The following is a 23,154-nucleotide window of genomic DNA, read 5'->3' as shown; positions in this document are numbered from 1 at the left end:
CATTGTTTGCTTGGTGCTTTGATAAACTGAAGGCATCATATACATGGTACTATATTGTGATGTTATGAGCCAGGGAATAAAAGAACTACCCTACCCAGCATGCAACAGGAGTGACGAGCATGCGCGGTAGCCCGGTATAGGTTGTGTCGCCATGACGACATCTTGTATGTTGTTGATTGATTGATACTTTTATTAGTAGATTGTACAGTTCAGTACATATTCCGTACAATTGACCACTAAATGGTAACACCCGAATACGTTTTTCAACTTGTTTAAGTCGGGGTCCACGTTAATCAATTCATGGTGATATGCACGCTCTGAAAGCAAACGTTAAGAACTCAGCCAACACTCCTGGTCTGCATTATTCATAAATAGACAGACAACACATATACTCCGCTGCTTCACATGTAGCCGGCAAAGTATTCCCATGCTAGCTAGCTGGTCTAGCAAGCACGCCTCATTCAGTCCAAAACGGCCCGATCTATCCACATCCAGAATTGTCTGGCGGTCGTAAGTGATCCCGGAGTGACCACGCTGTAAGCCAGCCAGGACATTTGCAGAATTGTCCGCTATTTTTGCCAAATGTTCCATCTTTACCAAGAGCCCCTCCACGCCGAAGTACATCCGGGAGATGCCATCTTGTTAAGAAAAGGCGTTAACAAAATAAAAGCATGTAAACAACATACGCAAATGTGCGATAAAATAATTGTCGGCTTTAATAGATTGATGAGTTAACGCGTAATTAACGCATTAATTTGCCCACCCCTAGTAAAAATACATTTAATAAAGTCAAATTCAAATAAGGCAACAACAGAAGTATCCTACACTTCTGTTTTGTAAAATAATCTGAACAGCCGATATGGATCTACATCAACTATATGATTTGCCTGAGAAGCTGGACAGGACCAAAAAAAACAAACAAAAAAAATATATATATTTTTTTAAGAAATGTTTAGAATTAAGTTGATGAATCCAGATGGATCTCTATTACAATCCCCAAAGAGGGCACTTTAAGTTGATGATTACTTCTATGTGTAGAAATATTTATTTATAATTGAATCACTTGTTTATTTTTCAACAAGTAATTTAGTTATTTTATATATATTTTTCCAAATAGTTTAATAAAGACCACTACAAACAAGCAATATTTTGCACTGTTATACAATTTAATGAATCAGAAACTGATGACATAGTGCTGTATTTTACTTCTTTATCTCTTTTTTTTCCACCAAAAATGCTTTGCTCTGATTAGGGGGTACTTGAATTAAAAAAAATGTTCACAGGGGATAGAGAACCACTGCACAAGAGCACGACTGGGCATTGAAACACCTCAACAGTGTACAAAACAGTCTTTTTTTCGGCGCATTTAAAAATAAATAAGTCTGCATCAGCAGTTAAAACATATCATTTTTTTTATTATTAAATAATAAATACTAATTAAAAAAAAAAAAACTGGGCGGCAAAAACAAAAATCTGCATCCAAGGGGGAAGGGCAGGCTTCCAGATTGTCCAAGGAGGGGAACCGTAAACGATGATTTAGTGTGGCCAAGGCGAAATGATTATCCGTTTAAGGCGCATAGTGCAGACATAACCTAAGTTGAGGTACCTCTGTACTTTGAAATATGTGAGTTCTTTTGAGCATTTGTCTGGAAAATGTCTGTGGGCGTCACACGTCGTCGTCCAGGAATCGGTCCACGCAGAATAAAACTCCTTCTTTACTTGTGACATTTGTCTTTTTGGGGTTTGGAAAGTTTCCGGTAAATTTGCGGAGACTTTCTGGAAATTTACCACGGGAATTAAACTCGGGAAGTTCGGACATTATGACCATTTTTTTGATTCATCAAAATTGGACACGGTCCATCTTATTATGTGGAAAAAGATGAGAAGCCTGTAAAACAACAACTAATGCAATGCCAAACTCAGACACAAATAGTCAGCTAAACAATCGGAGTAGTCTTTAAAAAATATTTTACTGATGGACAAATGAATAGAAATAGGCTGGATGAATAAATGGAGACTCAATCAGCATGCTAAATAAAAATATAACCATCATTCTTTTATGAGAACAGAAGGCAGAGGAAACTACACGTTTTGATTAAAGGGGAACATTATCACAATTTCAAAAGGGTTAAAAACAATGAAAATCAGTTCCCAGTGGCTTGTTGTACTTTTTGAAGTTTTCTTCAAAATTTTACCGGTCTCGGAATATCCCTAAATAAAGCTTTAAAGTGCCTTATTTTCGTCTCTCTGCGAAGACACTGTCCATTTCCCTGTGACGTCACACAGTGCTGCCAATGTAAACAAACAATGGGAATACCACAGCAAGATATAGCGACATTAGCTCGGATTCAAACTCGTATTTCAGCGATCAAAGCGATTCAACAGATTACGCATGTTTTGAAACAGATGGTTGGAGTATGAAAATATTGAAGAAGAAACTGAAGCTATTGAGCTAATAGCTATTGACGCTATTCATAGTCATAGCATGGCCGAGTAGCTGCGTTAGAATCGCCGGTAAAATGTGCGGACCAAACGATCAGGACTTTCACATCTTTTGACACTGGAGCAACTTAAATCCGTCGATTGGTAAGTGTTTGTTTCGCATTAAATGTGGGTGGAAGGAAACGTAATATAGTTGCAAAAGCATCTACAGGTTATCCATACATCTCTGTTCCATGTCTGCTTTAAATAGCATGATAGCATCGATTAGCGTAGCATGTTAGCATCGATTAGCTGGCAGTCAACATCAACAAAACTCACCTTTGTGATTTCGTTGACTTTATAGTTGCAAAAGCATCTACAGGTTATCCATACATCTCTGTGCCATGTCTGCTTTAAATAGCATGTTAGCATCGATTAGCGTAGCATGTTAGCATTGATTAGCTGGCAGTCAACATCAACAAAACTCACCTTTGTGATTTCGTTGACTATCGTTGCAAATGCATCTGCAGGTTATCCATACATCTCTGTGCCATGTCTGTCTTAGCATCACCGGTCAAATGTGGAGACACTCTGGTACATTCAATGGGGGTCTGGCGGCAGATTTCTTGCCAGTGGTGCAACTTGAATCCCTCCCTGTTAGTGTTGTTACACCCTCCGACAACACACCCACCAGGCATGATGTCTCCAAGGTTCCAAAAAATAGTAAAAAAAAGGGAAAATAACAGAGCTGAGACCCGGTGTTTGTAATGTGTTGAAAATGAAAATGGTGGGTGTGTTACCTCGGTGACGTCACATTCTGACGTCATCGCCTCCAGCGCCATAAACAGAAAGGCGTTTAATTTGCCAAAATTCACCCATTTAGAGTTCGGAAATCGGTTAAAAAAATAGATGGTCTTTTTTCTGCACCATCAAGGTATATATTGACGCTTACATAGGTCTGCTGATAATGTTCCCCTTTAAGTATTTGCTATTTACGGATGACAAAAAAGGTCAATTCGGATCGCTAATGTTGTTAGCATAAATGAATGGGATTTAACATAGAGAAAATTAGCATCACGGCTAACGGAAAAATATTTTCGGTTCTTTATGAGACTGTGGTGGTACAGGAACATAGCTTGCTAGAGATATTTAACAAGTACAGGAACAGCTAGCTAGCTTGAGTGGAAGTCTGCTGGAGTAGTCTACAGTCATACAGCAACACTTAAATACCATAGATCAAATATATTTACCCCAGTAATATCATCTGGATGCTGTTGGGCTGTCTTGGTTGACAAGACTCTGCAGTATTGCGTGGACATAGGGGGGCGGTACCTCTGGATTGGCAGACCGGGGGTGGTGGTTCCTCTCTATAAGAACCGGAGGGTGTGTTCCAACTATCATAGGATCACACTCCTCAGCCTAGTCGTAATAAATAACAATCATGTATTGCACTCGAGGGGTGATATTGCACAGTAGGGTACTAGGGTAGGATATTGGATTGGGGTGAATGGTTTATTATTAGTTAGAGTTCAAGATGGTGACAGCTGTGGGAAAGAAGCTGTCTCTGAGCCTGTTTGTCCTGGCTCTGATGACGTCTATTTCGCAAACACACACACACACACTTTTCCTTGCCTTCGTTGCACCCGGCAGAAGTGAAGTGAATCAATCAATCAATCAATGTTTATTTATATAGCCCCAAATCACAAATGTCTCAAAGGACTGCACAAATCATTACGACTACAACATCCTCGGAAGAACCCACAAAAGGGCAAGGAAAACTCACACCCAGTGGGCAGGGAGAATTCACATCCAGTGGGACGCCAGTGACAATGCTGACTATGAGAAACCTTGGAGAGGACCTCAGATGTGGGCAACCCCCCCTCTCTAGGGGACCGAAAGCAATGGATGTCGAGCGGGTCTAACATGATACTGTGAAAGTTCAATCCATAGTGGCTCCAACACAGCCGCGAGAGTTCAGTTCAAGCGGATCCAAGACAGCAGCGAGAGTCCCGTCCACAGGAAACCATCTCAAGCGGATCAGCAGCGTAGAGATGTCCCCAACCGATACAGGCGAGCGGTCCATCCTGGGTCCCGACGAGCGGTCCATCCTGGGTCTCGACTCTGGACAGCCAGTACTTCATCCATGGTCATCGGACCGGACCCCCTCCACAAGGGAGGGGGGGACATAGGAGAAAGAAAAGAAGCGGCAGATCAACTGGTCTAAAAAGGAGGTCTATTTAAAGTGAAGTGAATTATATTTATATAGCGCTTTTCTCTAGTGACTCAAAGCGCATGATTTAATAGTGAAACCCAATATCTAAGTTACATTTAAACCAGTGAACGGGTCATGATGGGCCAATTAAAGAAACTTCACATTAAATCAAACCCACACACGCAATCATTTAGTAAGCCATTTAGCGCCATATGGACTCACCGTTATCATTAGCAGAAAAGACAAAATGCACAAGACGCGGCCCCACATCCTAAGCCGATCAACCGGGCTATCAAAAAAGGAGACAGACAAACAACACAAAGAATGGAAATCCACCACCACTAACGGACCACAAAAGGCAGCGGCGTGGGACAAATACTGCGCTCAATGACTTTTACAGTAGACGACTGTGTAAATATTTCATGTTTCAATGTGTACACCTGCGGCTTATAGACTTGTCTGGGAACAAAAATATTCGTCCAAAAATAATTATTACAATGTTATCAATTTTGCACGAATAAAATGTGCTAGTTTTCTCATTTTGGGCAATATTTTTTTTTAGCTCACACATGCTAACTAACATTAGCGTACCCTGTTGCCATACCTCATTTCTGTCCGCTACGGTAACATACTCCACAGTTCATACTTTGCTGCAGTGGCCCTCAATCTCCTCTTGAATACATTTAGTTTTTAAAAATAATAATAATAATTAGAAAAATAAACTAACAATATTTGTTTTCAAATGATTTCTTTACCGTAGTTAACAGCCACATGTTGGGAAAAAATAAATAAATCGAAAAACCACCCAAAGTAACTGGAGCCAAGTTAAAACGAGTACTACATAGTAAGAAAGCGGCAATAGTTCGTCCCTGCCCTTATTTGTGTATTCTATATGGGCTGCAAATGTTGAGAAATTACATTTATATGCATTTGTGTGAGTGCTTGACTACCTCAGAATTCCAAAAATGACTGCAAAAACATTCAACTCTGCATAAAGGAATGCCTAGAAAAGACACAGAGGAGAGTATCGCTGATATTGGTAGAAATTGTGTGGGTGAAACCCAAACTGTACCGAATTATTGCACTAGGACACCCGGAAGTATTCTATTGCTTCTGCAAAAACTGGGATTATCACTAACATTGTTGAGATCATTACTCAGAAATGAGCCTGTACACATTCACTGCCTCACAGTCGTCCTTTTTAGTATTTCCTTTCAGAAATAGCAAAGGTTGCCGAACCCCGGTTTCGATGTTCGCTCACTCACGCTTCTACTAATTTTTCTTTTTTTTAAAGACATAAGGTGAAATACTTTGTAAAAGTTCAAACAGCTTTTGCTTCAAAAGAAAACATGAAAGAGTCAAAGTTATCTCTTCAGTCCAACACATATTTGCTTCAAATGGAGGACGGGGAAGGTGATTAATCATTGATTACTTCTTCTCTCTCAGTCGCTCTGAAATAATAAAGCCTGACTTCCTCATGCTTTCTGGGTTATGTGACGCCAGAATGACACCTTCCTCATTGTAAAAATAATTAAAAAAAAAAAGCAGCTAGAAACACGCGAGAAATGAATATCCATCCTTCCATTCATCCATCTTCCTCCGCTTATCCGAGTTTGGGTCGCGGGGGCAGCAGCCTAAGCAGGGAAGGCTTCCCTATTTTTTTTAATTCACTTAATATCTCCGCGAATAAATACCGCATTTTTCGGACTATAAATCGCACTTAAAATCCTTTCATTTTCCCTAAAATCTTCAGTGTGCCTTTTAACCCCACACGCCTAATGTACAGGTTGATTTACGGGGTAGAAGGGAGTGTATATTGTAGCGTCCCCGAAGAGTTAGTGCTGCAAGGGGTTCCGGGTATGTGTTTAGCTTGGTTGGTAGAGTGGCCGTGCCAGCAACTTGAGGGTTGCAGGTTCGATTCCCGCTGCCGCCATCATAGTCACTGCCGTTGTGTCCTTGGGCAAGACACTTTACCCACCTGCTCCCAGTGTCACCCACACTGGTTTGAATGTAACTTAGATATTGGGTTTCACTATTTAAAAAGCGCTTTGAGTCACTTGAGAAAAGCGCTATATAAATATAATTCACTTCACTTGTTACGGTGCGGATGTTCTCCCGAAATGTGTTTGTCATTCTTGTTTGGTGTAGCTTCACAGTGTGGCGCATATTTGTAACAGTGTTAAAGTTGTTTATACGGCCACCCTCAGTGTGACCTGTATGGCTGTTGACCAAGTATGCCTTGCATTCACTTGTGCGTGTGAAAAGCTGTAGATATTACGTGACTGGGCCGGCACCCAAAGCCAGTACCTTTAAGGTTTATTGTCGGTAAATACGGTACACATGGCGGTTTATGGTAGCTCACTATTAAGTGATTGAAGTGTTGGGGTTTTAATGACAAATGGCTTCAACGCACCTTTCCTTGTGTCCTGTAGCTCACGACTGTTGCGAGGAAGTGTCGGTCACCCTGTGCTCGCTCCCCTGCGGTGACCCGGAGGCCCGCGGGGATCTGAAGACGCACCCGGCTCCTCTGGCCGAGCACCGCTTCAGCTTCGTCCAGGACCTGGCCTTCGACATGGCGCAGTTCCTGGTGAGTCCTCAGGCAGCGTTCCCAAAACGGAGGTGGTCAAATTCCCGGTTTCTCCGCCCAGGTGAGCACGGTGGGCCGGACCGACGGCCTGGACGCGGCGCTGCTCCTGGACCAGAGTCACATCCCAGTGCGGGAGTGCGAGCGTCTGGATGAGAGTCTGGCCCTGGCCCTCCAGCACATCCCGCTTCCCCCGGGATGGAGCCTGCTGGGGAACAAGCACACCAACAACACCGGTAAGGACGACTGTTTGAGGTTAGGTATTGTGATGTTTCATTAGGAACAATCTGTATGGTACCCCGCCTTCTGCCCCAATGCAGCTTAGATAGGCTGCATTGTGAAAGTCCAGTCCATAGTGGATCTAACATAATAGTGAGAGTCCAGTCCATAGTGGATCTAACATAATAGTGAGAGTCCAGTCCATAGTGGATCCAACATAATAGTGAGAGTCCAGTCCATAGTGGATCGAACATAATAGTGAGAGTCCAGTCCATAGTGGATCTGACATAATAGTGAGAGTCCAGTCCATAGTGGATCTAACATAATAGTGAGAGTCCAGTCCATAGTGGATCCAACATAATAGTGAGAGTCCAGTCCATAGTGGATCTAACATAATAGTGAGAGTCCAGTCCATAGTGGATCTAACATAATAGTGAGAGTCCAGTCCATAGTGGATCTAACATAATAGTGTGAGAGTCCAGTCCATAGTGGATCTGACATAATAGTGAGAGTCCAGTCCATAGTGGATCTAACATAATAGTGAGAGTCCAGTCCATAGTGGATCCAACATAATAGTGAGAGTCCAGTCCATAGTGGATCTAACATAATAGTGAGAGTCCAGTCCATAGTGGATCTGACATAATAGTGAGAGTCCAGTCGATAGTGGATCTAACATAATAGTGAGAGTCCAGTCCATAGTGGATCTAACATAATAGTGAGAGTCCAGTCCATAGTGGATCTAACATAATAGTGAGAGTCCAGTCCATAGTAGATCTGACATAATAGTGGGAGTCCAGTCCATAGTGGATCTGACATAATAGTGAGAGTCCAGTCCATAGTGGATCTAACATAATAGTGAGAGTCCAGTCCATAGTAGATCTGACATAATAGTGAGAGTCCAGTCCATAGTGGATCTGACATAATAGTGAGAGTCCAGTCCATAGTGGATCTAACATAATAGTGAGAGTCCAGTCCATAGTGGTTCTAACATAATAGTGAGAGTCCAGTCCATAGTGGATCTAACATAATAGTGAGAGTCCAGTCCATAGTGGTTCTAACATAATAGTGAGAGTCCAGTCCATAGTGGATCTAACATAATAGTGTGAGAGTCCAGTCCATAGTGGATCTAACATAATAGTGTGAGAGTCCAGTCCATAGTGGATCTAACATAATAGTGAGAGTCCAGTCCATAGTGGATCTGACATAATAGTGAGAGTCCAGTCCATAGTGGATCTAACATAATAGTGAGAGTCCAGTCCATAGTGGATCTAACATAATAGTGAGAGTCCAGTCCATAGTGGATCTAACATAATAGTGAGAGTCCAGTCCATAGTGGATCTGACATAATAGTGAGAGTCCAGTCCATAGTGGATCTGACATAATAGTGAGAGTCCAGTCCATAGTGGATCCAACAAGCCAGGTGAGGTGGTTCGGGCATCTGGTCAGGATGCCACCCGAATGCCTCTTTGGGAAGACTATCTCTATCTGAATGGATGGATGGAATTTACAATCGGCATCAGTTTTAATTTTATTGACTACAAATGTTTGTCTTAGTTACTGTCAATAGTGTTTTATTTCATTTTAGTTTTTCATTGTTTCTCATCTAAATTGATGAAGTTTTAGTTGACATATTCCCTCAACATCTTAGTCGACTAAAATTACAGTAAATGTTCTCGACTAAACATCAAGTATAACACATCTTTGAAGTTGTCTTGAAACCACTTTTTTTAAAGTTATTGCAGAGCTTCTCCAAAACCAAATTCACAACAAGGCCCGTTTTAGTCCAGGGAAAATAGGTCGATAACTAAGACTAACTTTTTTAGTAGAGATGTCCGACAACACACCGACGAGGCATGATGTGTCCAAGGTTCCAAAAAATAGTCCAAAAAACGGAAAATAACAGAGCTGAGACCCGGTGTTTGTAATGTGTTGAAAATGAAAATGGTGGGTGTGTTACCTCGGCGACGTCACGTTCTGACGTCATCGCCTCCAGCGCGATAAACAGAAAGGCGTTTAATTGGCCAAAATTCACCCATTTAGAGTTCGGAAATCCATCCATCCATCCATCATCTTCCGCTTATCCGAGGTCGGGTCGCGGGGGCAACAGCCTAAGCAGGGAAACCCAGACTTCCCTCTCCCCAGCCACTTCGTCTAGCTCTTCCCGGGGGATCCCGAGGCGTTCCCAGGCCAGCCGGGAGACATAGTCTTCCCAACGTGTCCTGGGTCTTCCCCGTGGCCTCCTACCGGTTGGACGTGCCCTAAACACCTCCCTAGGGAGGCGTTCGGGTGGCATCCTGACCAGATGCCCGAACCACCTCATCTGGCTCCTCTCCATGTGGAGGAGCAGCGGCTTTACTTTGAGTTCCTCCCGGATGGCAGAGCTTCTCACCCTATCTCTAAGGGAGAGACCCAAACTCATTTGGGCCGCTTGTACCCGTGATCTTATCCTTTCGGTCATGACCCAAAGCTCATGACCATAGGTGAGGATGGGAACGTAGATCGACCGGTAAATTGAGAGCTTTGCCTTCCGGCTCAGCTCCTTCTTCACCACAACGGATCGGTACAACGTCCGCATTACTGAAGACGCCGCACCGATCCGCCTGTCGATCTCACGATCCACTCTTCCCCCACTCGTGAACAAGACTCCTAGGTACTTGAACTCCTCCACTTGGGGCAGGGTCTCCTCCCCAACCCGGAGATGGCACTCCACCCTTCGGAAATCGGTTAAAAAAAATATATGGACTTTTTTCTGCACCATCAAGGTATATATTGACGCTTACATAGGTCTGCTGATAATGTTCCCCTGCATTATAGTGTCTTCAAAGTGTGCATTTTCTTAAAAATAGGGACTTTTGTCGAGGCTAGAACAAATTATTCCTGTTTACGTTGTTTCTAATGGAGATATCTCAAATTTTTAGTCAACGAAATAACGGACAGATCCCCCGATTGGGACTTGAATACATGTTTCTGTGCAACCTTGCACAACAAAAGGACTCAAACAAGCCGCAAAGTGAGCAAAAGTTTCCCACCAAACGCGCTAAATCCCAGCTGAGTGCAGGCCGATGGAACACCAGCACTTTATAACGCCACCAGCAATAAACTTCACCTATGTCATACATCGCCGGCATTAATCACATCAAGTCTCAGAGCCCGCAATAATGATAATGCGACGCACTCTTCCGCTGCCAAAAGCGTGTAAACAACAAAGCCCGACAGCATGAATCCTTAATGGATGACGTCTGGCCCCGGCCAGGATGATGAACACCGTCTGCTGCCACTCCACAGCAGCTGGGGGTGCAAATAAAGGACTGTCAGTGCAAACCAAATGACATCTCTAATGAAACGAAGATGTCGCTCCCGCCACGGAGTCTGATGGAAACCAAACAAACATATTTGAGCGATAAAGTCTTGGCGCTCTCCACTCGCTGAGAGGGGGAATAAACCCACATTTCGGGGAGTGGTTAGAGCGCTGGCATTGTTTGGTTGTTTTTTTTTTTTGTTTTTTTTTTGTCACGTTGATAGCTGCAGTTTAAAGTTGGATCTTTGGCAGTGGGAGCCCACTCCCACTTCTTATTCGTTACGGGCAGACACCTCATCACACTGTCAGTGACGACTAGGATAAGATCCTCAAGTGTCCGCAGGTGCGACAGCTCCTTTCAAACTCCCCCCCCCCCCCCCCCCACCTCCGCCCCGCTCGGCGAGTGAGTGACGTCGGCGCTAATAGGCCGCGTCTCGCCATGTGTCAGCGCCATCGTGGAAGACACTCTGGAGCTCGCCTGCGATCTCAAGATGAGTGGGACGCCGCTCGCCGTTTATCAGCTCTGTCAGATAAATGGATGGCGGCGGACTACAGGTGGCGGGCGCTTATTTCACTCGGCTGTCCCTCCATGTCAGCGCCGAGTGGAAAATTCGACATTTAATCTGGGAATGTGTGACATGAATAAATGTGTGAAAAATGTTTGACAATGAAACTCTGGGGTTTATTAACAGCGCCGGCGTGTACCGACCCTTTCCCAAAAAAAAGTGCGTCAGGCGTGTGATTTTTCCACGTATAGTCGGAAATCCGTCTTTTTTCCCCTTTAAAGATGTGTGTTAAAATCCGTCCCCAATTAAATACAAATAAATAACTAAATACTTGACATAGTTTAACTGGTGTCCCTGAATATGTAATCTATGGAAGTTTAACATTTCATGACCATGAGTTGATTAACAAGTTGGAAAAACTTTTTCGAGTGTTACCATTTAGTGGTCAATTGTACGGAATATGTACTGTACTGTGCCATCTAATAACCCCGTTTCCATATGAGTTGGGAAATTGTGTTAGATGTAAATATAAACAGAATACAATGATTTGCAAATCCTTTTCAAGCCATATTCAGTTGAATATGCTACAAAGACAACATATTTGATGTTCAAACTTTATTTTTATTTTGCAAATAATAATTAACTTAGAATTTCATGGCTGCAACACGTGCCAAAGTAGTTGGGAAAGGGCATGTTCACCACTTTGTTACATCACCTTTTCTTTTAACAACACTCAATAAACGTTTGGGAAATGAGGAAACTAATTGTTGAAGCTTTGAAAGTGGAATTCTTTCCCATTCTTGTTTTATGTAGAGCTTCAGTCCTTCAACAGTCCGGGGTCTCCGCTGTCGTATTTTACGCTTCATAATGCGCCACACATTTTCCATAGAGACAGGTCTGGACTGCAGGCGGGCCAGGAAAGTACCCGCACTCTTTTTTTTACAAAGCCACGCTGTTGTAACACGGTCGAATGTGGCTTGGCATTGTCTTGCTGAAATAAACAGGGGCGTCCATGAAAAAGACGGCGCTTAGATGGCAGCATATGTTGTTCCAAAACCTGTATGTACCTTTCAGCATTAATGGTGCCTTCACAGATGTGTAAGTTACCCATGCCTTGGGCACTAATGCACCCCCATACCATCACAGATGCTGACTTTTGAACTTTGCGTCGATAACAGTCTGGATGGTTCGCTTTCCCTTTGGTCCGGATGACTGGATGTGGAATATTCGATTCCCGCTTGTGCCATCCTAGTTACTGCTGTTGTGTCCTTGGGCAAGACACTTTACCCACCTGCTCCCAGTGCCACCCACACTGCTTTAAATGTAACTTAGATATTGGGTGTCACTATGTAAAAGTGCTTTGAGTCACTTGAGGAAAGCGCTATATAAATATAATTCACTTCACTTCACTAAGTTACCCATGCCTTGGGCACTAATGCACCCCCATACCATCACACATGCTGGCTTTTGAACTTTGCGTCGATAACAGTCTGGATGGTTCGCTTCCCCTTAGGTCCGAATGACACCATGTCGAATATTTCCAAAAACAATTTGAAATGTGGACTCGTCAGACCACAGAACACTTTTCCACTTTGCATCAGTCCATCTTAGATGATCTCGGGCCCAGAGAAGCCGGCGGCGTTTCTGGATGTTGTTGATAAATGGCTTTCGCTTTGCATAGTAGAGCTTTAACTTGCACTTACAGATGTAGCGACAGACTTTATTTAGTGACAGTGGTTTTCTGAAGTGTTCCTGAGCCCATGTGGTGATATCTTTTTTAGAGATTGATGTCAGTTTTTGATACAGTAAGGGATCGAAGGTCACGGTCATTCAATGTTGGTTTCCGGCCATGTCGCTTACGTGGAGTGATTTCTCCAGATTCTCTGAACCTTTTGATGATATTATGGAGCGTAGATGTTGAAATCCCTAAATTTCTTGCAATTGCACTTTGAGAAAGGTTGTTCTTAAACTGTTTGACTATTTGCTCACACAGTTGTGGACAAAGGGGTGTACCTCGCCCCATCCTTTCTTGTGAAAGACTGAGCATTTTTTTGGGAAGCTGTTTTTATAGCCAATCATGGCACCCACCTGTTCCCAATTAGCCTGCACACCTGTGGGATGTTCCCAATAAGTGTTTGATGAGCATTCCTCAACTTCCTCATCACTTTGTACATCAAATATGTTGTCTTTGTAGCATATTCAACTGAATATGGGTTGAAAATGATTTGCAAATCATTGTATTCTGTTTATATTTACATCTAACACAATTTCCCAACTCATTTAGAAACAGGGTTTGTACTATTAAAAGTTTCAATCATCCATCCATTTGCTATCGCTTATTTCCTTTGGGGTCGCTGGAGCCTATCTCAGCTACAATCGGGCGGGAAGCGGGGTACACCCTGACTGTGTGGGTTCCCTCCGGGTACTCTGGCTTCCTCCCACTTTCAAAGACATGCACCTGGGGATAGGCCCCTCCCACCTCCAAAGACATGCACCTGGGGATAGGTTGATTGGCAACACTAAATGGTCCCTAGTGTGTGAATGTTGTCTGTCTATCTGTGTTGGCCCTGAGATGAGGTGGCGACTTGTCCAAGGACAGGCAAACTCCTCACAATTAATCAAAAAAATGGAATGGAATTATGGAGATAAACAGACTTTTCCATGATATTCAAATGTTTGGGAAAGGGTCTGTGGTGTGTTTGCTTATCATTAAACCGACAGTTCCCCGCATTTCTGGGAACTTTAACACTGTCATCTGAAAAGTGCTTGCTGACAAAACCACCCCAGAAGGCCGCCATCGGAAAGATGAACAAAATAACAGCCCTGAAGACCAGTTATCCAGACAAAAATCTGTTTATCATGACAGGATGCACCAAGAAGTCTGGAGGACTCCACAAGGTCGGACATTTTTGGCTTGAAGTGGTTGTTTTGGATCAAATCCAGGGGGTCATCCTTTCACAGACTCCTCGCGGGGACTTTACCCAAATGAGCCGAAATCAAAATCAGGAATGTCAGACGGATAGTCGAGGATGAACAACGAAGGGTTTTCCGCTAATGCCGGAGGATGTGGGCGGAGACTTTGATTTGGTGCCTTTGAGTAATAAAACGTATGGCTCGGCGATATGACTGAAAATGGTATCGGGACTTAAAAGCTTTATATCATCGGACAATGTAGATAACTATTGGTATTTCTACGACTTATGGGAAATAAGGACCTGGAGAAAAATCTATAAAAAAAAAAAATTAAATGCGAAGTTAATTATATTTATATAGTGCTTTTTCTCTAATGACTCAAAGCGCTATACATAGTGAAACCCAATATCAAATTTTTACCTTTAAACCAGTGTGGGTGGCACTGGGAGCAGGTGGGTAAAGTGTCTTGCCCAAGGACACAACGGCCGTGACTAGGATGGCAAAAGCCGGGATCGAACCTGCAACCCTCAAGTTGCTGGCACGGCCGCTCTACCAACCGAGCTATACCGCCCCACGATGTAACCATCCTCTGATTCTAATCCCCTCAGCTATCATTGCAGAAAGAAAATAAATACCACCACAAACATGAAAAGACTCGAGGTAAACAACATTTCAAATTCGTATTGAACTTTTAAAATGAAAGTACAAAAATGACAATGATGTTAACGTCTTGGTCTGGGAGGGTGGCCCCAGGTCGCAGAGACGGGAGACAAGGTGGAATTACAAAAAATGACAAATTTTAATGAGACAAAAAGGGTTAACGAAGGGCGATGGGGCAGAAGCGCACACTATGTAATCTGGACAAAAATAGGTGCCATGAATTGATTAACGTGGACCCTGACTTAAACAAGTTGAAAAACTTATTCGGGTGTTACCATTTAGTGGTCAATTGTTCGGAATATGTACTGAACCGTGCAATCTACTAATAAAAGTTTCAATCAATCAATCAAAGCCTCAGAGGTCTGCTGGAGAAACGGCCAGGGCACACTGAGCAGGGCAAGAGTCCAACAAGTGAATCCCTTTCAACTCAGGGAGGCTGGGAAAAGAGCAAATAAGGTGTTAGGGAATTCAGGACTAAAAAGTGACAACATACCAGGTCTGGTGAGGTCAAGAAGGCGCATGCACAATGGTGGTTCAGGATAGATTAACCGACGGGGCCAAGCTGTCAGTGACGAGCCTAAATGCTGGCGGGCTAATTGAGAACAAGTGTGCCAAAAGGTCCGCCCCTCGTCGAGGATGAATCACTGATTACACAGGTGCAGAAAAAAGGAGAAGGCAGGATACAACTATAACACAACAAATGAAAAGATATGATTGAGTAAAATATTTTTTTTCGCTGGATTAAAGGTCGTAAAACGAATTAATGTGTTTGTACATTGGAAGTCAATTGTTGTATTTGCGAAAAAAAAACGGGGCCGATATATGTTTTTAACTTTTTTCTGCTCCTTTTCATTCAATGATTACTTGATTGTTTCATTTGTACACTGCAAAAAGTTAGTGTTCAAAAACAAGAAAAAAATATACAAAAATGAGGGGTATTTTTTTAAACTAAGCAAAATTATCTGCCAAAAGAACAAGAAAATTTGGCTTGTCAAGACTTTCCAAAACAAGTAAAATTAAAGCTGCAAGCTGCGACTTTTTGCTGGTGTTTGCTGCCTTTACCCATTCAACATATCTTTACCTGCACATTACCTACCTTCCCTGCATCCTGGGGTTACACTGGTGCTTCTTTCTTTCACCCATACACGCTGGTGCTTCCTGCCATCACCCAGACATTATATCTTTATCTGCACATTACCTACCTTCTCTGTATCCTGGTGTGAAACTGGTGCCTCCTTCTTTCCCCCAGTCATCATATCTTTCCCGCACAGTACCTACCTTCTCTGCATTGTGTAGTTCCTGCTTTTAAGCGGCCATCTTGAGACGGCAGCAGCGCAGCAGCATCAGCGCAGCTGTTTTTTTGAAGGCTCGTAAAATCAAAACCGGAGCAGTTAGAAAAACTCTTTGCGCAACTTTTAATCAAAAGGGTTCAATCTCTTTCCTGTTTAAAGCCGACACAACAGACGCGCTCAGAGGAGATAATGTTTGAAAAAAGGTGACGGGTTTTTACAAAACTTTTGTTTTGAAGGGGTAATTGCCAACTTTCTGTTGATTTTTGCTGAAGGATGTAATTGAATGAAATGTAGGTCTAAGGGAGACCTACATAGAAGTTTTTTGTTTCATGTCTCTACGACATTCCTACCGGAAGTTACACGCAGTTTTGTCTGTGTTTTCTTCCTAGGAGCAGTTTTGTCTGTGTTTTATTCATAGGGGGCGCAAGAGCGCAATTTAGAGTTTTTTTTTTTTTTTTTTTTTATTATAGATCGCAATTTTTGCTAAGCCTGATGTATGTGTCCAGTTTGGTGAGTTTTGAAGCATTTTAAGGGGGTCAAATTACAGCTCAAAGAGGCAAAAATTAATTTTTTTAAGAAACTTTTGCTTTGAAGGGGTTTTTGCCAACTTTCTGTTGATTTTTGCTGAAGGATGTAATTGAATGAAATGTAGGTCTAAGTGAGACCTACATAGAGGTTTTTGTTTCATGTTTCTACGACATTCCTACCGGAAGTTAGAAGCAGTTTTGTCTGTGTTTTCTTCCTAGGAGCAGTTTTGTCTGTGTTTTATTCCTAGGGTGCGCTAGAGCGCAATTTAGAGGTTTTTTTTTTGTTTTGTTTTTTTATAGATCGCAATTTTCGCCAGTCCTGATGTGTGTGTCCAGTTTGGTGAGTTTTGAAGCATTTTAAGGGGGTCAAATTACAGCTCAAAGAGGCAAAAATTTATTTTTTTAAGAAACCTTTGTTTTAAAGGGGTTTTTGCCAACTTTCTGTTGATTTTTGCTGGAGAAGGTCAGTGTATGAAATCTAGGTCTAAGTCAGACCTACATAGAGGTTTTTGTTTCATGTCTCTAACGACATTCCTAACGGAAGTTACAAGCAGTTTGCTCTGTGTTTTTTCCTAGGGGGCGCTAGAGCGCAATTTTTTTTTTTTCTTTTTTTTATTAGATCGCAATTTTCACCAGTCTGGTGTGTGTGTGTTTAAATTTGGTGAGTTTTGAAGCATGTTAAGGGGTCAAATTACAGCTCAAAAGAGGCGGCGGTATAATAATAATAATAAAACCTTAGAAATACAATAGGGTCCTTTGTCCCAAAGGGACATTCGGATCCCTAATTAGCGAACCTCAATGAACCCAAAAATAACTTAAAATAAGAACATTCTCACTAATAACAACAGCACTTTTCTTGGTAGAAAAAAAAATTAGACCGTTTTGCTCAATATGTTGAAAAATATTCTTAAATGTATGTAAAAGCTAGTGCCAGTATTGGGATGGTATGTCGGACCGGTAGGAGGCCACGGGAAAGACCCAGGACACGTTGGGAAGACTATGTCTCCCGGCTGGCCTGGGAACGCCCTGGGATTTCTGGGAAGAGCTGGACGAAGTCTGGGATTTCCTGCTTAGGCTGCTGTCCCCGCGATCCGAACTCGGCTAAGCGGAAGAAGATGGATGGATGATGGATTTGATCGAACATATTTTTTTCATTGATATCAATTATTTGTCAATCAATCAATCAATCAATGTTTTTTTATATAGCCCCAAATCACAAATGTCTCAAAGGACTGCACAAATCATTACGACTACAACATCCTCGGAAGAACCCACAAAAGGGCAAGGAAAACTCACACCCAGTGGGCAGGGAGAATTCACATTCAGTGGGGACGCCAGCGACAATGCTGACTATGAGAAACCTTGGAGAGGACCTCAGATGTGGGCAACCCCCCCCCTCTAGGGGACCGAAAGCAATGGATGTCGAGCGGGTCCAACATGATACTGCGAAAGTTCAATCCACAGTGGCTCCAAGACAGCAGCGAGAGTCCCGTCCACAGGAAACCATCTCGAGCGGATCAGCAGCGTAGAGATGTCCCCAACCGATACAGGCGAGCGGTCCATCCTGGGTCCCGACGAGCGGTCCATCCTGGGTCTCGACTCTGGACAGCCAGTACTTCATCCATGGTCATCGGACACGGGACCCCCCTCCACAAGGGAGGGGGGGACATAGGAGAAAGAAAAGAAGCGGCAGATCAACTGGTCTAAAAAGGAGGTCTATTTAAAGGCTAGAGTATACAGATGAGTTTTAAGGTGAGACTTAAATGCTTCTACTGAGGTAGCATCTCGAACTGTTACCGGGAGGGCATTCCAGAGTACTGGAGCCGAACGGAAAAACGCTCTATAGCCCGCAGACTTTTTTTGAGCTCTAGGAATCACTAATAAGCCGGAGTCTTTTGAACGCAGATTTCTTGCCGGGACATACGGTACAATACAATCGGGCCAAGATAGGCTGGAGCTAGACCGTGTAGTATTTTATACGTAAGTAGTAAAACCTTAAAGTCACATCTTAAGTGCACAGGAGCCAGTGCAGGTGAGCCAGTACAGGCGTAATATGATCAAACTTTCTTGTTCTTGTCAAAAGTCTAGCAGCCGCATTTTGTACCAACTGTAATCTTTAATGCTAGACATTGGGAGACCCGAAAATAATACGTTACAGTAATCGAGACGAGACGTAACAACGCATGGATAATGATCTCGGCGTCTTTAGTGGACAAAATGAGCGAATTTTAGCGATATTACGGAGATGAAAGAAGGCCGTTTTAGTAACGCTTTTAATGTGTGACTCAAAGGAGAGAGTTGGGTCGAAGATAATACCCAGATTTTTTACAGAGTCACCTTGTTTTATTATTTGGTTGTCAATGTTAAAGTTGTATTATTAAATAGAGGTCGGTGTCTAGCAGGACGATAATCAGCATTTCCGTTTTTTTGGCATTAAGTTGCAAAAAGTTAGCGGACATCCATTGTTTAATTTCATTAAGACAACGCTTCCAACTGACTACAGTCCGGCGTGTTGGTCAGCTTTAGGGGCATGTAAAGTGGGTGTCATCAGCATAACAGTGAAAGCTAATACCGTATTTGCGTATGACGTCACCTAGCGGCAGCATGTAGATGCTGAAGAGTACAGGGCCAAGGACCGGAACCCTGGGGAACTCCACATGTTACCTTAACATAGTCCGAGGTCACACTGTTATAGGAGACGCACTGCATCCTATCAGTAAGATAAGAGTTAAACCATGACAGGGCTGAGTCTGAAATACCAATTCGTATTTTGATACGCTCTAATAAAATATTATGATCGACGGTATCGAAAGCAGCGCTAAGATCGAGGAGCAGCAACATAGATGACGCATCAGAGTCCATCGTTAGCAATAGATCATTAGTCAGTTTTGCGAGGGCTGTCTCAGTCGAGTGATTTGCCTGAAACCGGATTGAAAGGTTTCACATAGATTGTTAAACGCTAAGTGCTCATTTAGCTGCTCTGCAACAATTTTTTCGAGGATTTTCGAATAAAGGAAGGGAGACACCGGTCGGTAGTTTACCATGAGGTCTGGATCGAGGTTAGGTCTTTTAAGGAGAGGATGAATAACCGCTTTTTTGAATGCAACGGGAACAGTGCCCGAGGAAAGTGATAAGTTTATAATATTTAGCACTGATGGACCTAATAATACAAAAAGCTCCTTGATAAGTTTCCCAGGAAGTGGGTCAAGTAAACATGTTGTTTGTTTTATTCCATTTACACGTTGTAACAATCCTTCTAATGTTATTTCATCAAAACGAGAGAAACTATTTTGGATATTTGCAGTATCCGCTGTATATACACTCGTATCTGTGTTACTATAACCCCGTTGTAGCTGGGACGCATTGTCTTTAATCTCCTTTCTAATAAGTTCAATTTTCTTATTAAAGAACTTCATAAAGTCATCTGCCGAATGGGTGGAGCTACTGGAAGGAGTCCCTTGTTGGGTTAGCGATGCTACTGTACTAAACAAAAATTTTGGATCGTTTTTATTAATGCGGATGAGATTTGAGTAATAATTAGTTTTAGCTAAGGTAAGCATGCGTTTATAAGTTATTAAACTATCACTCCATGCTTGATGGTGCACCTCAAGTTTAGTCGTGCGCCATTTGCGTTCCAGCTTTCTACATAATAATTTCTGAGCTCTAGTTTCTTCAGTAAACCATGGCGTACGCCTTTTTGGAGCCTTTTTTAACTTCAGCGGTGCTATACTATCAATGGTTTCGCGCAGTGCGTTGTTAAAGTTGTTAGTGAGGTTATCAATAGACCCCACATACTTTGGGAACGGTGCCATTACCGAGGGCAGTAGGTCCGCAAGAGTCGTCGTTGTGGCAGCATTAATGTTGCGGCTGCTATAGCAGTTATTATTATTATTAGCTTGCCGAACATGAGTCTGAACTTCGAATTTTATAAGGTAATGATCGGACATTACTTTAGTATACGGGAGTATCATAACTTTGGAGACGGTGATACCTCTGACAAGCACTAGGTCTATCGTATTACCGCTGCAATGCGTCGGTTCATTTATTATTTGTGTAAGACCACAGCTATCAATTATAGTCTGGAGCGCCACGCACGGTGGGTCCAATGGGGTATTCATATGGATATTAAAGTCCCCCATTATAATTATATTATCGGCGTGCGTCACTAGATCAGCAACAAACTCTGAGAATTCACTAATAAAGTCCGAATAGGGCCCTGGGGGGCGGTAGATAACGGCCAGGCACAGAGGCAGAGGTGTGGCAGACTTCATAGAAAGCACCTCAAACGATTTATATTTATTATTTAAGTTAGGACTAAAGTTAAAGTTTTCGTTGTATATTAGTGCGACACCCCCTCCCCTTTTGAGGTGACGGGCAATATGCGCATTCGTATAGTTAGGAGGGGATGCCTCATTTATCGCAAAAAAGTCGTCTGGTTTGAGCCAGGTTTCGCTAAGACCGATGACGTTAAGGTTGTTGTCTCTAATGACCTCATTGACTAATAACGTTTTGGGAGACAAAGATCTGATGTTTAGAAAGCCCATATTATAGGTAGTGGGCTGTTTTAAGGAGTTGTTGATAAAATTATCCGTAGTAGCAATATTAATAATGTTGCGTTTATTATGCGCAGTGTACTTAAAATAATTACGACCATATCTAGGAATTGATATGACGGGAATTTTCAGATTGTCTACTTGGCGCTGCGATAAACTGAACGCATCATAATTTGCCACCTCAGTAGAACGCATGTCTAACTCTGACGAAGTCATAGATACAGTAGAAAAAACATTTTGTGAGTTGTGTATTATTCTACGAAAATTGCTATGTGTACAGGGATCATCCAGCCTGGCGCTGGCTAGTTCTAACTTAACTGACTCCATACCCAGGCTAGCAGGCTCTGTAATTGCCTGTGACCGGGCTTGCTCTAGTGCAGTTAGTCAAATGTGGCTCAATGCGAAGTCTATGTTCCGAGACAAGAGGATAGCGCCTTCCTGGTTAGGGTGAAGGCCGTCTCTCCTCAGCAAGCCAGGTTTGCCCCAGAAAGAGGGCCAATTATCAATAAACGTAAATCCCTGTTGTCTGCAGAAGCTATCCAGCCACCTGTTAAGAGAGACTAATCTGCTATATCTCTCATCATTGCCTCTCCCAGCAGGGGGCCAGAGACAATTACTCGATGCCTGGACATCTTTCTGGCGAGATTACAAGCCCTGGCTATGTTTCTCTTTGTAATCTCTGATTGTCTCATCCTAACGTCATTGGAGCCAACGTGTATTACTATATTCGCATAACTAGTGGTGCGGTTAGCCTGCCGTACGTGTTTACTAGACCTGTTGCGAGTTAGCTCCCTAAGATTAGCTTCAATGTCAGGTGCTCTGCCCCCGGGAATACACTTAATTGTGGCTGGTTTGCTAAGCTTTATGTTTCGGGTGATGGAGTCCCCTATAACTAAAGTGTGGTGCCCGGTAGACTGGGGTGTAGGACTAGCTAAAGGGCTAAATCTATTATGCGTCTCAACCGGTACACCGTAGCTTGTAGGCCGATTAGGGCTGCTACAAGCTGGGCTAGTTAGCTCGCTACAGCTAACGCTAGCAGATGTGTCCGCAACATCTAAAGTTACGAAATTACACTGCTCTAACTGGCGGACACGGCTCTCTAGCAAAGCCAACCTATCCATGAGTAAAGTGCACGAAGCGCAGGAAGCCATACTCACAGAAACTTTCCGTCGCCGAGTGGGGTGCCAGCTGTCTTCGGGAAGTGGTGGTCACGGTGGCTGTCTATCGTGATGTATAGTGATGTTGTTTTGTCGCCCATCCTTATAAAAACGTGTACATTTCTGTTCTTTGTTCTTTTCAGATCCGGTTCCTCGTGAGACCCTGCTGCATTTTTCCGCCCGCCTGGGCCTCCATCGGGTCACAAACTTCCTGTTGCGACAGCCGGGAGCCGGAGAAGCCTTGCGACTGGCCAACAGGCAAGGCCACACCCCCGCCGCCGTCGCTGCGATGCGGGGCCACGACGCCCTCCACCAGCTCCTGGCACAGTGAGTCCCCAGTTTGTTTGAAGATGTGTTCTTTTCACGGACCGTTCAGTTCTACATGGACAATCATTCATTTAATCCACAACCCCCATGTAGGGACTGGACTATTTTGTCCCCACACGTGTTAAATGATAAACAGGTGACCCGAAACATGTTAAGAAAGAATATACCCCAAAAAACTGAAGAGTAGTGATTTGAGTTGTTTGTTTTGTCAGTGGGCATGAACAAGGATTTATTAATTGTATGTAAACATAAACCTACGGTGCTAAGACCCTGGTCACATATCCCTAACACATATACCTATACATGAAGAAAAAATACTTTTGATATTATATGGTAGACCAGGGTATCAAAATAATTTTCATTGAGGGCCACATCGCCTTCAAGGGGCCACTTAATGTATAATTGCCTCAATATATAATACACAATTACCTATGCATTTGATTGTTGTTCATATTTGTGGATGGATAACTTGATTTGAAATAATA

General features: G+C 42.9%; 1 protein-coding gene across 6 annotated transcripts in view; it reads left to right on the top strand.

Annotated features, from left to right (window-relative positions):
- The window catches only part of LOC133548231 (A-kinase anchor protein 13), a 411,300-nt gene that overhangs the window by 149,840 nt on the left and 238,306 nt on the right, over positions 1 to 23,154 (top strand). For all 6 annotated transcript variants that reach the window (XM_061893549.1, XM_061893546.1, XM_061893547.1 and 3 more), the window contains exons 4-6: positions 7,066 to 7,220; positions 7,282 to 7,453; positions 22,486 to 22,669. In XM_061893549.1, the coding sequence (XP_061749533.1) occupies positions 7,066 to 7,220; positions 7,282 to 7,453; positions 22,486 to 22,669 (511 nt within the window). The remainder of the gene's footprint in view (positions 1 to 7,065; positions 7,221 to 7,281; positions 7,454 to 22,485; positions 22,670 to 23,154) is intronic.

The sequence above is a fragment of the Nerophis ophidion genome, linkage group LG02 (genome assembly GCF_033978795.1).
Source record: "Nerophis ophidion isolate RoL-2023_Sa linkage group LG02, RoL_Noph_v1.0, whole genome shotgun sequence".
Lineage (NCBI taxonomy): Eukaryota > Metazoa > Chordata > Actinopteri > Syngnathiformes > Syngnathidae > Nerophis > Nerophis ophidion.
Note: the sequence above shows the minus strand (reverse complement) of the source record. Positions and strands in the feature narration are given on the sequence as shown.